The sequence below is a fragment of the Pseudopodoces humilis genome, chromosome 3 (assembly GCF_049639895.1).
Source record: "Pseudopodoces humilis isolate 2021_Gansu_Grassland_sample_001 chromosome 3, ASM4963989v1, whole genome shotgun sequence".
Lineage (NCBI taxonomy): Eukaryota > Metazoa > Chordata > Aves > Passeriformes > Paridae > Pseudopodoces > Pseudopodoces humilis.
Window position 1 is genome coordinate 5,297,646 of NC_142202.1, and position 12,029 is coordinate 5,309,674.

At 47.1% G+C, this 12,029-nt stretch overlaps 1 protein-coding gene across 1 annotated transcript in view; it reads right to left on the reverse strand.

The window, feature by feature from the left end:
* The window catches only part of JAG1 (jagged canonical Notch ligand 1), a 36,380-nt gene extending 26,383 nt beyond the window's left edge, over window positions 1-9,997 (reverse strand). Inside the window, exons 1-2 of the mRNA XM_005525435.2 lie at window positions 9,433-9,997; window positions 8,247-8,552 (exon numbers count right to left, since the gene is read on the reverse strand). Coding sequence (XP_005525492.2) covers window positions 8,247-8,552; window positions 9,433-9,504 — 378 coding nt within the window. The 5' untranslated portion in view covers window positions 9,505-9,997. The remainder of the gene's footprint in view (window positions 1-8,246; window positions 8,553-9,432) is intronic.
* Window positions 9,998-12,029: the final 2,032 nt, after the last annotated feature.

A 12,029-nucleotide genomic window follows, 5' to 3' on the forward strand; every position in this document is an offset into this window, starting at 1 on the left:
TTTAAACAAAAGCCATACAGACACCCAGAGCCTCACACCAGTAGCAAACCCCCTTCAACAATCCAACTATCACATACCTCTAGCTAATTCCCTCAGCCCCCCCCAAAAAGCAATTCTGTGAAAAGCTGCACTGTTGAGATTTTTCAGAAGTGCATATCATCCCCACTCTATAGATCAAGGATTCAGATATCTCAGGAATGACTGCTTACAGTGTGGAGGTTTAAGTTTTCCCATGCCCATAGATGACCTCTGCCCATCTTTGAATAAATATATATATCCAGACACAAAAATTCCACATCATGCACCTTATTCCATCAAAGCAATGTCCTAGGCAACAAGGCAGCAGTGAACTTTCCAGAGTCACACCCAATTAGCCACTGTAAACCTGAGCTTGACCAGAAGGCAGGGATTCTGGCTTGAGAGGAAAGGCAGCTTGAGAGGAACAGCAAGTCCTTAAATTTTCCAGATCAGCCCAGAGGACTGAAAGGCAGCATGGCCAAATTTAATCTGTAAATTAAGCTAGGAGAGGATGGAAATGGTCAAGCTCACACTCCAAGAAACAAAGCAAGCATCGGTGTGCAAGAGCTGTTCTCATCAATGACAAGACACTGTGTCTTGGTCCACTGATAGTACAGCTTAAGAGACTGTGAAGACCCCAAAGCCATCAGAAATTGTCCCTTTTAAGGATCTCAAAGGGCAATGCAACGTCCTTTCTGGTTATTTAAATGAATCTTGGCAGCTGCAGGTAAACAGGTGTTTAAAGCTCTCTGCTTGATTACCTTTTTCCCTCCCTTCAGACATCTACCCAAAAGAGGTGCTTTTGTACTTTGGCTTCTAAAGTAAATCAGTGGGCCAGAGCAAGATTAAAACATCCGGCTCCTTAGCTGAAGCACTGCCTCCGTTTTCAAAGGGCTTGCAACTCGTCAAACTCCTTTCCCTCCTATCCCTGTGGTTAAAGCATGCAAGAGCTTTGCTGAGCATGTGAAACCATGACTAGACAAATGCAGTGGGAAGTTTTGCATTCAGAGCGCTGCGCCTGCTCCTCTGCCAAACAAGGAGAGCAGGTTAAGCCCAACAACCTTCTCCTCACGCTCTGCACAGCTGTGAGGACCAGCTTGAGAACAGTACTCACACACACCCTGTCTGCATCCAGGGAGGATGGTGAGGACACTGGCACAGCAGGCCACAGCTCACTGCCAAGGGGTCCAGCTGTGGGATATGGAAGAGGGAAACTGAGGCATGTTTCAGCATGCCCAAGGGCCAGGGAAGAGGGTATCTCTAAGGAGGGTTAAAGCTAGCCACAAATCCACTTCCTCTGAACATCACCAGGACTATAATTTGGGTACCCTGTCCAAGCACAATGACACTATACAGAGGCATCACAACATTTGTGCCGTGGTTGCTCAACTTGGACAACTGAACACCCTTCAAAGATGTTAAAGACAACTGGTTCCTCACCCAGAGGACATGTGAACTTGCTCTGGAAAAGGAGGAAAAACCACCTGACCCTCTTAACCTTTTATGAAATGGAACATCATCAGGAAGCTCTTCTTTTGGGACAGCCTACGTAAGGACAAGGCAACACCCTACCAAGCTGTTACTCCCTCAGCCCAAGCCGTGGCAATCTCACGCCTCAAAGCTTATGGCCAAGAGCTCGGCTGAACCCCGAGCAGGCAGCCCAGCCAAGAGCCTCATCAGAATATGCCCACACGAAAACTCAGCACGCTGCTCCTTTAGGCTTCATTCTGAGCGGTTCCTTTGTTGCTCTAAGTGCCAGTAAACTCTGCACTGCCACAGGAAGGAGACATGAAAACAAATTTAACCATATTAGCAGCTTCCAGGAGAGGCTTGCCCCCCGTTCTGCCTTGGCAGAGGGAAAGCAGTAGCCGAAGTCAAGACCTTCGCCGCACTACAACAGCCACCCTCCTGCCAAATGATGAAGGACACAAAAGTACCGCTATCCAAACTATGCATACGCTTAAGCATCCAGTAAACCAGGCTGATCTCTGATCTGGCAGGCCTGCTGGAATAATGAGTATCCTGTGAATACATAATGTGCTGAAGTTGCCATTGTGTGAAGTAAGTCCATGGTTTGTCTGGGAGCCGAGCAATGCTGAGTCTACTGCTGCTTCCTGTTGCTTGTCCTGTATTAGCATTATTTTTGGATAGGCCCCATTATGTTCTGTAATCCTCACTGCAGTCAGTATGGCCACACTATTGTTCTTGGTTAATATTAGCAGTCAATGCCTCTGTCTGGGTGGCCGGACTACAATGTATTCCAATCATAAAACTAGCATGCATTAATGGGACAATGTACTGGGCACAGAGGGGAGACTTGGGGTCTTCCCTCCTCCCCTTCTTTAAAAAAAAAAAAAAGGTAAAAAAAAGTATAGCAGGTTTTTATTTTCCCCTCTTTTTAAATTAATGATTTTAAGTAATCTCAGCTACCAGGGTGCTTCATACAACAGCAGCATTTTAATCAGCACCTTATCTAGTTACAGGGTTATTTTCTCACGGAACCCCACTTGTCAAAGAGCAGCAGATAGGCCAAAATGTCAATGGTTGCTTTAAACCTTCCCTAACAAGCAGATTACCTGCCCTTATCAGTCCCCCTACCTGTTTAAAGCATCCCACTGATAATTAAATGCACCAGTTACAAAAGGGTGGCAAGGTTAATAGACAGAATACCTAGTAGCCAGCCAAGCAAAACAGTCAGGTTCACATGGAGCAAGCCTGAACAAGAAGCCTTTCTACTTATTTACCTAAGTGCCTAAGAACTGGGTTGAGCTGGTAAAGGACTCTGGATGTTTGACTATTTACAAACCACTTTAACCACTTCTATACACTTTTTGCAGTTTCTTCTGAACACTACAAGAATAACGAGTGTAATTTACACTGCAGAATAGTGACCACAGAACCATGAGCTCCACAGACTAACAAGAAACAAATGCAATGGCTTCTAGTTTTGACATCTTTTCCCTGTGTTAAATCACAGGTGTTACCAGTTAAATTATTAGAACTGAGTCAATTAACATTTAAAACTTCTGTTCATCAAGAGAAATTCAACAACAAGCTTAGTTTCAGCTTTCAAAGCCAATCCTGACATTTGTTTTATCTACAGAGCTACTTCTCCTTATCTACAGAGAAGTACTTTTAAGAACTGTAGCTTAAAGCTTTTGCTGTGCAGGGCATCACAACTCCATTAGAACTGAAGTTGAAATAAACAGCTCAGATCCAAGTTCAGCAGCTTTAAAACCAATCAACTTCTACTCCAGCCTCCAGTGGAGCGATGCTTCCTTGAGTGAACTACAACTTTAAGCATAAAGCATCAATTTTATGCAATGCATTTTCAGCCATGCTGACTTCCAGCTGCATAAACAAGTTGACAGTGCTGGATGTGTGTAGCCTGAGAAAGTTTAGGAATAAGCTTCAGCGCCAGGCCCAATTCTGCTGCCATTGAAGTTAAACTGGAGCAGGCTTTTATTATACAAGAACAAAAATTCTAGGAGCAGGCAAGATGAGATTTATTTTTAGACATATTATGTTAATGTAATCAAATGGATTTACCATGAAGATGAAGCTCTGAACTGGCTAGAACATAAAAAAACCTCTTTAAACATTAAGAAGTCCAAAACCTCTGAATGGCTGCATCACTTCTCCGCAGTCCTGGGAAAAAACAGCCTTGTGATGCTAATTATGCTTCAGATGTCACTTAATACTCACAGCTCTGTTCTGAATAGTAATCCTAGGCAAAACATTACACTTTGAGTGCTAAGATTTATTCTTATATTATTAATTCAACAATAAATGACAGAGTATGGATTTGATTAATATGCATTTTGTTATTATAAAAATTTCTTCTGATCTGCCCATGCTCCAAGATGACTTATCATGCATTGTTCATGAAAAGCTTGAACGGTATCTAGCATTTTCTTCTACAAGTTTTCAATAAGTTAACTGGAGGGAGAGAAAAAACAAAACCAAAAGCCAAATTTTAGTCTTATGACTGTGACATACTGGGGTTACAGATGAATGTACTGATATTTTTTCTCAGATTCAAAAGGTTGTTACTTTAATATCAGCTGCAGATTAGTATTTTGGATGCTTCTTGTGTCAAGAGAGAGAAAAAAAGTTCACAAAGCTTAAAAAACACTAAAGCTCTTTTACTATGTCTCTCTAGCCACAGGAAACAATGCCTACCCAGAAAACATATTTTACATCTTCGGGAATCCAGATCATGAAGATTTGTCATGAAAATGAGGCTAGGCTGTTTATTTTATTTTTTTTCAGGTTGACTATTTTAAGGTTGAAATAAGATGTTCAAAACTCTTTTTAATTGTATTTTATGCTAAGCTCACTGAGATGCTGGAGGGTTTTTTTCCACCTCAGTAGTTTCCTGGTGTGTTGGTGCAATTGGCCCCAATATTAAATAATTACAAGTAGCATAATTTTGGGATAAACAAGCTGTTTAAAATTGGAGCTATGCATACCAAAGGAATTGCCAAGTTTGACCTTCTTACTCAGTCTTGCCAAACCCCCAAAAGATCTTTCTTTACATAAAAGCAAAGTTTAGTGCTAAGTTTTGCTTGGTTAAGAGATGCTCAGCTCCCTCAAGGTGCAGCACACATCACGCTTGGGGCTCTTTAAGAAAAGCCAGAGGTTTGATTCATGTGAGAGAAGAGCATGTGTCTGCCTTGGAACAAAACTTGTTCAGACAGACTTTGACAAGTGGAACATGGAAATGCTTTTGTTCCATACTTTTTTTATATGGCTTCATAAAGCCAAGCTTGCCTGTCAAGAAAGTAGATGAAGTCTCAAAATTAATATAAGAAGCAAGCCTAGATGCATTTTATTTTTTTTAATCATCATCACTATTGTTTCAATGCATTGAAGAATTTCCAGCCACTGCAGGGGCAGCTTTCTGATCCACTCCAGTTCCTTTATGCTGGTCTGCTGCCCTGTTTCCTAGCAACTTACTCAAACCTCCCATCACTTAAATTAATTTATGGCCCACCGTCTCCACACCCATTACTCACAGGGTAGTATCAAAACTGACAAGAGCAAACCCCATAAGTTATTAATAAGACTCTGACACTTCAAATCTACATTACAACTGCAAGCTCCCTTTAACAATACTTTTAAAGCACCCCATTCTCTCTCCTTCCTCTCCTGCATGATGAATAAAGGCCTCTAATGCGATACAACTATTTTTCAAAAATGGCATAAGGGGGCAGCTTGACATGGGAAGAGGCTTTTTCTTTTTTTTCTTTTTTTAAGTAGTCAAGGCAACAAGACTTCTGAATGTTACTGACTGGAGCTGGAACATCCAAGGAAAGCCTCCCTCAGAGAGTAGAACACAATTCAGAGAAGGGCATGAATTTTCAAGTGCAATATGATTAACATGTTGGTCTAGCTCTTATTACCTCTACTATAATTTTCAGCTGAATGTATTCAAAGACACCTCTCATGATGAGCCACATGAGTAAATGCAATGCTAATCTCAAGCTCTTTACTGAAGTCAACAGGATTCAGGCACCTAAAGAGCTTTTTAAGTTCTGAAATTTCAGCATCAGATTAGAGCTGGCTAAATTAAGTTTACTACTTTATCCGTAGTGCTTTGAAAATGCCTGAAATGATTTGTGTACACAATTTTAGTACAAATAAGAGCTTTGCCACATTAGATATTCTTTTGTTCAAATGCCATTTGGAAGTCACAATGGCTAGCATAAAAGCTGTGTCCTGTTGAAGCTAAAGCTGAGAAGAAGGCTTGATAATTTCACACAGACTATCATCAGAGTCTCAAAGAGTGCATTTCTGCCTGGGAAAATGCAAGAAATTATTCCAAAATTCCAGGCTTGTGAACCAAATGTCTCAAGTTGTTGAATTTTACCCATTTCAAAGGCTGCACTGGAGTTTTGCTGCTGCAGCTCCAGGATTCCAGTGCTGAATGAGATTCAGCAGGACAATAGAAGCATTTCTTTTACTAAGATGCAGGCAAGCTTAAGAGACTTCTCCCAGGGTCTCCACCCCCCCAAACCCACCCTCTACACACAGAGTTCCCTTCCCAACCCTATGAAGAGAGGCTGTTAGAAGGAACATGTTTAGTTTTCACACCATTTTTATATGCATACATACAGATTCAAGGCACTCAGATTACTGGGAGCTAGTTTAAAAAAAAAAATCCTTGATGTACCTGACTTCTCTGACAAAAGTCAAAATCTGCAACACAAGCACTGCAGCCACTGGCAGAGCTTCAAATACCTCAGATTTTTACAAAGCCCTTTATCCCTTTGATGGCATATTTGATAACAGTTTTATCTCATTTCATGTTAGGGAAAAAAAAAAGAGAAAGAAAAGAGAAAGAAATAAAGGACAGACTTGTACTTCCAACAGAGAATACTTTTGTTAACTCTGCTATTGTACTTAGTAATACTATCTCCTTAAAAACGGAGAGTTAATTTCTCCCTTGTGCCTCTTCAGCCCTCGATATTCCACAAGTCCCAACTGACAGAGGAGGCAGGTAGGAGGCAGCACAGGACACTTCAAGAACACATGGCTGCCTGCAGCACTTGGCGGCAGGACTACAAAGTGGGTGTCTACACCACAACTGGAGAAGGAATGCTTTTGGGGCGGGTTTTCCTCCCCCCCAGAAGAAGTCCAGGCCCTCCCAGCAACCAGTCCTTATCTGACTATGAAGGGCCAAGCTTTGGAGGGTCTAGGCATGCTTCCACCTCCCCAGCAGCGATAGTGGCAGAGGATAGGAAATGAGATTCACCCTTCCCCTGCATGCACATTCAGGGCCCTCCTCCCCTCCCAAAAATGACCTTAGGCATCTAGGTTAGGATGACTGGATTTACAAAACTGCTGAGCATCAACATACCCCAAGGCAGTTGGTAGGAAATTGTCTGCTCAGCACCTTTGGAGAAGGGGTGTGTGTGTGTATGAGGGGGGGGAAAAACAGTTTTGTTTCCTAGGTGATCTCAAAATACAAGTTTTAGGAGCAGAAATTTGGGAGCTTTCAGCATTCGTACAACAGCATCTCAGAGAGACACCTCAAAAGCCAGACATGAGCATCCCAGATCAGTCACCTCCAGCTTTTGCTCGCCTGCACACAGAATTGACAGGCACAAAAACCATGCACCTCCTGCCATCTGAGGCCATGACACTCTTCCATGTCCCCAGACGCTGTGGCCCTGGAGCCTGCCTCTGTGGCTCTGTCCTGTTTGGAAAGATGGTCCTCACTCTCTGTGCAGGGAGCTGAGGGCTCCTCTGCAGAGCTGACCATCAAAGCTTCAACCCTCCCGAGCACCCCAGAAGAAATTGAGCAGCAGTGATGTCCGAGTATTTTTTCCACAGCCAACAACAAAGCAGGATCAATGATGAAAGAAGGGGTCACCCATCCTCCATCTCTCTGCTCTGCAGGGCTGACCAGTATTTACTAGAGTGGACAACGCAAGTGTAAAAGTGCCTGGCAAAAAGCCCCACGCCCCTGAGCCACCCAGTTTTGCATACAACTAAAGGGAAGCCAGAATCTCTGGACAGCAGAGGCAGGTAGCCAGGAAAAGGTGCGCTGCGGGGAGGAGTGAGTGAAGTGCACCAAAAGCTAAAGCCAGGCTTTTCTCAGTCTTTAGCTTCTGGAGTCCACAAGCACCTCCAAACACAGCCAGTTTCCCAGAGAAGCTGGCAACTACCTCACCAAGAACAGCAACAGCAGCTCCCATCCACACCGAGCAGTGCAGTGAGATTTCCCCTGGGGAGAAGCAGGAAGCCTTCCCAAACACGGTCTGGGGAAGGAGGCCAGCTATGACACACACTTTTCACACGGGATCCCTCTGCAGCCCCTAACCCACTGCTCTTCTGGCTTAAGCCCAAGACTTCACTGGTTAAGAAAAAAAAAAGAAAAAAAATGAACTTCTGACCTTCTAAGTCTCAAGAGACTTATTCATGCTGTAAAGTGCAGAGATACTGGGTTTGCTTCCCTGACCCATTTAGATCCCCCTCACTGGCACATCTGACTTTCAAATTTAACAGGCTGTGCATTGTGAGCCCCAGGGAACAAAAACAAAAACACCACTACATTTTACTCATTTCTGTGCTGCCGATTCCCGACGCTCTTGCCAAGATGCCTGCTCCCTCCCAAATCCTGATCCCTCTTCCCCTGGCACAAGAAGTTAGAGTTCAACTCGCTAAGGACATCTCAAGCACCATCCAACACACCCGGAGCCAGAGCAGACCAAGCAACTCACCGGCCAGGCGAAGCTGAAAGGGATAACGATCCGGTTCTTTTCATTATTCCGGCTGTACTTTAAATTGAAGGTATTTCCTCCGATGACAGGAGTGGATTTGGATCCGAAGCTGCAAGGACCACCAGCAGTGACCCGCGATTGATACTCCTTCAGGCAAACTTTAAAATAGGTGTCACACTCGTCTCTGGTGCATTTTTTATCTCCTGGGTTTCGGGTGCCATCGCAGCAATTTCCATTTTGCAGTTCACCATTCACATTTTGCATGGATAAGATCTCCAACTCGAACTGTCCCGACGCTAAAGTCACCTGTTAATCCCAAGAAAGAACCGAAGGAAAAAAACCAAAACAAACAAACAAAAATTAAAAAAAAAAAAAGAAACAAGAGACAGACAGTTACCTAACTTTTTTCCCCAAACACAATCTACAACAACTCTGAAGACAAGAAAAAAGTCATTTTAAGTGTGCTTGGAAGATGCACACGCATAATATTAAAAATAAAACAAAGCCAACCACTTCAAGCTTTTCTCTATCAGACATTCATGAGAAGGGCTCATAAATCAGCCCAACTAAACAATGCCATTAATGCAAAAAAAGAACTTTAAGTGCCAGCTCCGAAAAAACAGCGTGAGGAAGGCTTCCAAATAGTTAGGAAATAAAACTAAACCAAACCAAGAGTGCATAACGCGAGGAGCAAACCCAAAAAAAACGATGCAGCTCATAATGCGCTGCCTGGCAAGGCACCCAACCACCCCTCTGCCGCCTCCGGGGTGCAGCTGAGCGGGGAAGGCTGGAGCTGCCCAGCTGAGACTCAGACACCGCTCATTAATCACCCCAGCAGTGCTGCTATTAAGTTTATCTTAAAAAAAAAAAAAATAAAAAAAATAGAAAAAGGAAAAGGGGGAAAAAAAAGTTGTTTCAGGGTGAAAATAAAACCGGTTTGCAGTCATCGCATTTCTTGTTGCCGGGAATTAAGCCTTGCTGCAAGGAGCACTCCCGCGTTTGCCATCTCCACAGAGAAGTTACAAGCAGTAACTCCGCTCCGGCCGGAGGAGCCGTGCAGGAGCGGCCCGTCCGGGATCTCCCAAACCCATCTCCCGCAAGGACTACAGGAGAGCGCCAAAACGCCCGCAGCGCGCTCCGGGCGGCCGGGGCGGCCGCGTTCCCCGCGCCGTGCCCAGGTACGTACCTCGGCCCGCAGCGCCAGGAGCAGGATGAGGATGGAGCACGCCGCCGCGGCTGCCCGCCGGGGCGCACGCATGCCGCCGCCGCCGCCGCCGCGCTGCCCGCCCGCCCGCCTGCAGGGCCGCCGCCGCCGCCGCCGCTCGCTCCGGGTCGGGACGGGACGGGGAGGGCCAGGAGGGAGGAGGAGGAGGAGGAGAAGAAGGAGGAGGGCGAGGAGGAGGAGGCGCCGCCGCTGCTGCTGCTGTTGCTGTTGCCGCTGTTGCCGCCGCCGCCCCGCTCTAATATACCGCGGCGCACCCGCGCCGGACAACGCCGCTTTTCAAGCGCTTTCAATAGCGCCCCGCTCTTCAATGCAAAGCAGCCCGGCCTCCTTTTATCCGCCTTATTCTCTCGCCTCCCCTCTTTTCTTTCCCTTTTCTTTTCTCTCTCTCCTTTTTCTTTCTTTTTTTTTTTTTTTTTTTTTGTTTTATTATGGCGATTATTATCCCAGTCCTTTTATTTCTTGCGGCGGAGCCCCTCGCCCCCCCGAGACACACGCACGCACACACACACACTCACTCACACACACACGCACATGCAGCACACGCACCGCCCCGCAGCCGCCCGCCCGTCTGGGAGCGCCGCCGCCGCTCCGCTTCATCTAGCCCAGGGCTGCAGGCGCATGCGCCCATCCATATGCATGAGGGGGACAGCAGGAGGAGGGAGCAGAGGAGGGGAATGGCACGGGCAGGGAAAGGCAGGTACCGACGGGAGGCGGCGGCGGCGGCGAGGATGGAGAGAGCTGCGGGTTGGCAGCTCCTCCGCCTGAGGGAGGCGGCGCGCTCCGGTCGCCCCGAGGGTCCGTGGCTCTCTCCGTGCCTCCGCAGGTGCTTCCAGCGCTACCTGGAGCAGGAGGAGCCGCGCTGAGGCGGCCCCGGCGCTCCCTCAGCGGCGCTCCCGGCTGAGGGCTTTTCCCGCCCCGCCGCTCGCTGAGGGGACGCGCGGGTCCTGCCCGCCCGGGAGCCGCAGCCCGTTCCTTCTCGGCGCTGGTGGAAAGAAGAAGGAAGCCTTTTGAGAGACACTCTTTACGGTGTGAAACCTTTTCCCTGCCGCTGGCCCGCGGCGGCTGCCCGCCCTTCCCGCCGCTCGATAGCTGAGGCGGGACGGAGAGGGGGCGCTGCCGGGAGCGCTCGGCGCGCTCTGAGGGGACGGGAGGCGCGGCCGGCCCGGGACTCGCAGGTAGCCCTGGCCAGCGGCTGTCCTGAGGGCAGCTGGGGTGGCAGTCGCCACCGTGCGACTTGTTGTGCCCGCCTCAACACGAGGTCGCGCCGCCGAGGGCCTCCCGCGCTTCAAGTGGGAGGAAAGATCCCTCAGCTGATCAATCCCGGTATCACAGGGCTGGCAGAGTGCCGAGACCTTTTAGGGACTCTGTCCCAGCGCTGCACAGGCTCATCCCAGTTTTCAGGTGTGTTCTCGGGTTGCTCTGCCATGCATCCTTTCAGGAGCAAGGTCGAGAACCACACAGCCAGGTGGTTACTTAAGGGACTCCCTGCTATAGGTTAGTGAGAAGCCCGAAAGTTTGCACAGTAGTAAAAAAAGTTCAGACTGGTTCCCAGAGGAAGAGCCACACATCAAAGGGCGTTGAACAAAAAAAGAAAACCCAAAAAAACCCCACCCCTAACTTTGTCTCTGGTTTGGGAAGTCCCTGGGCTGCGGGTCTAGAAGTTGGGTGACTGTGCTGGGAACTCGCTGCATCACTGTCCCTTTCTTCCTGAGACGCTGGCGACAGGAACTTGGCCTACATGACGTTTGGTCTGACCCAGAACAGCTATTCTTATGTCCTGATCTATTCCACCCTGATCTAACACAGTAGATGTGTGAATGTCTATTTTATACACCAGTGTCAGTGGTACAGAGGAAAACAAGATTTCTGACCTAATTTTATATCCTTTGTTTTCATTTCCTATGGCAAAAGCAAAGTGCGTGCCTGTTCTTGGCTGTGGTGAGGTCTGTCTCGTTCTGGAGTGCCCCAGGCTGGAAAGCTGGTAGTATTTGTGCCCCTCACCTTAGAACTGTGCTCAGACTTCTACCAGACTCCTGCAGATCCTGTTCCCATTTATGAATTCACAACTTAGATTCCACACCGGCGATTTTGGCACCTCACACGCGTGAGGTGCACAGTTGTCGAATACTCCTTCCAGCCTTGCTCAACCCCCAGGTTCCAGCAGCATTGGTTGTACCTCACTGGATTTATTAACTTTCCAAAGGTTGGTAAACCGTCGTGGTGTTTAATCTGCAACATGGCTGCAGTTTGGTGATACCAGTGCCTCTCTTCTTTCTTTTCCAGTGGGTGTTGGTTAGCTTCCACAGCCTGGTTAAATGTTACTCACTCCCAAGTGCCACACATCTGCTCCTCTGGGCCTTTAAATACCCTGCTGCTGCTGGTATGCTCCGTACCTTTAGGGCAGGTCTGGAGTTGGCCTTTCTGTAAAAGGTTACTCCACCTGTTTGACTCCAGTGCTTAGGAAATCCAGAGTTCTCTTTCCCACAGTGCTTGTGACTCAGCAGTGTAGCTGCCCTCAAACAGAATTACTTGTCCAACAACTTAAAATGCTTTGCAAG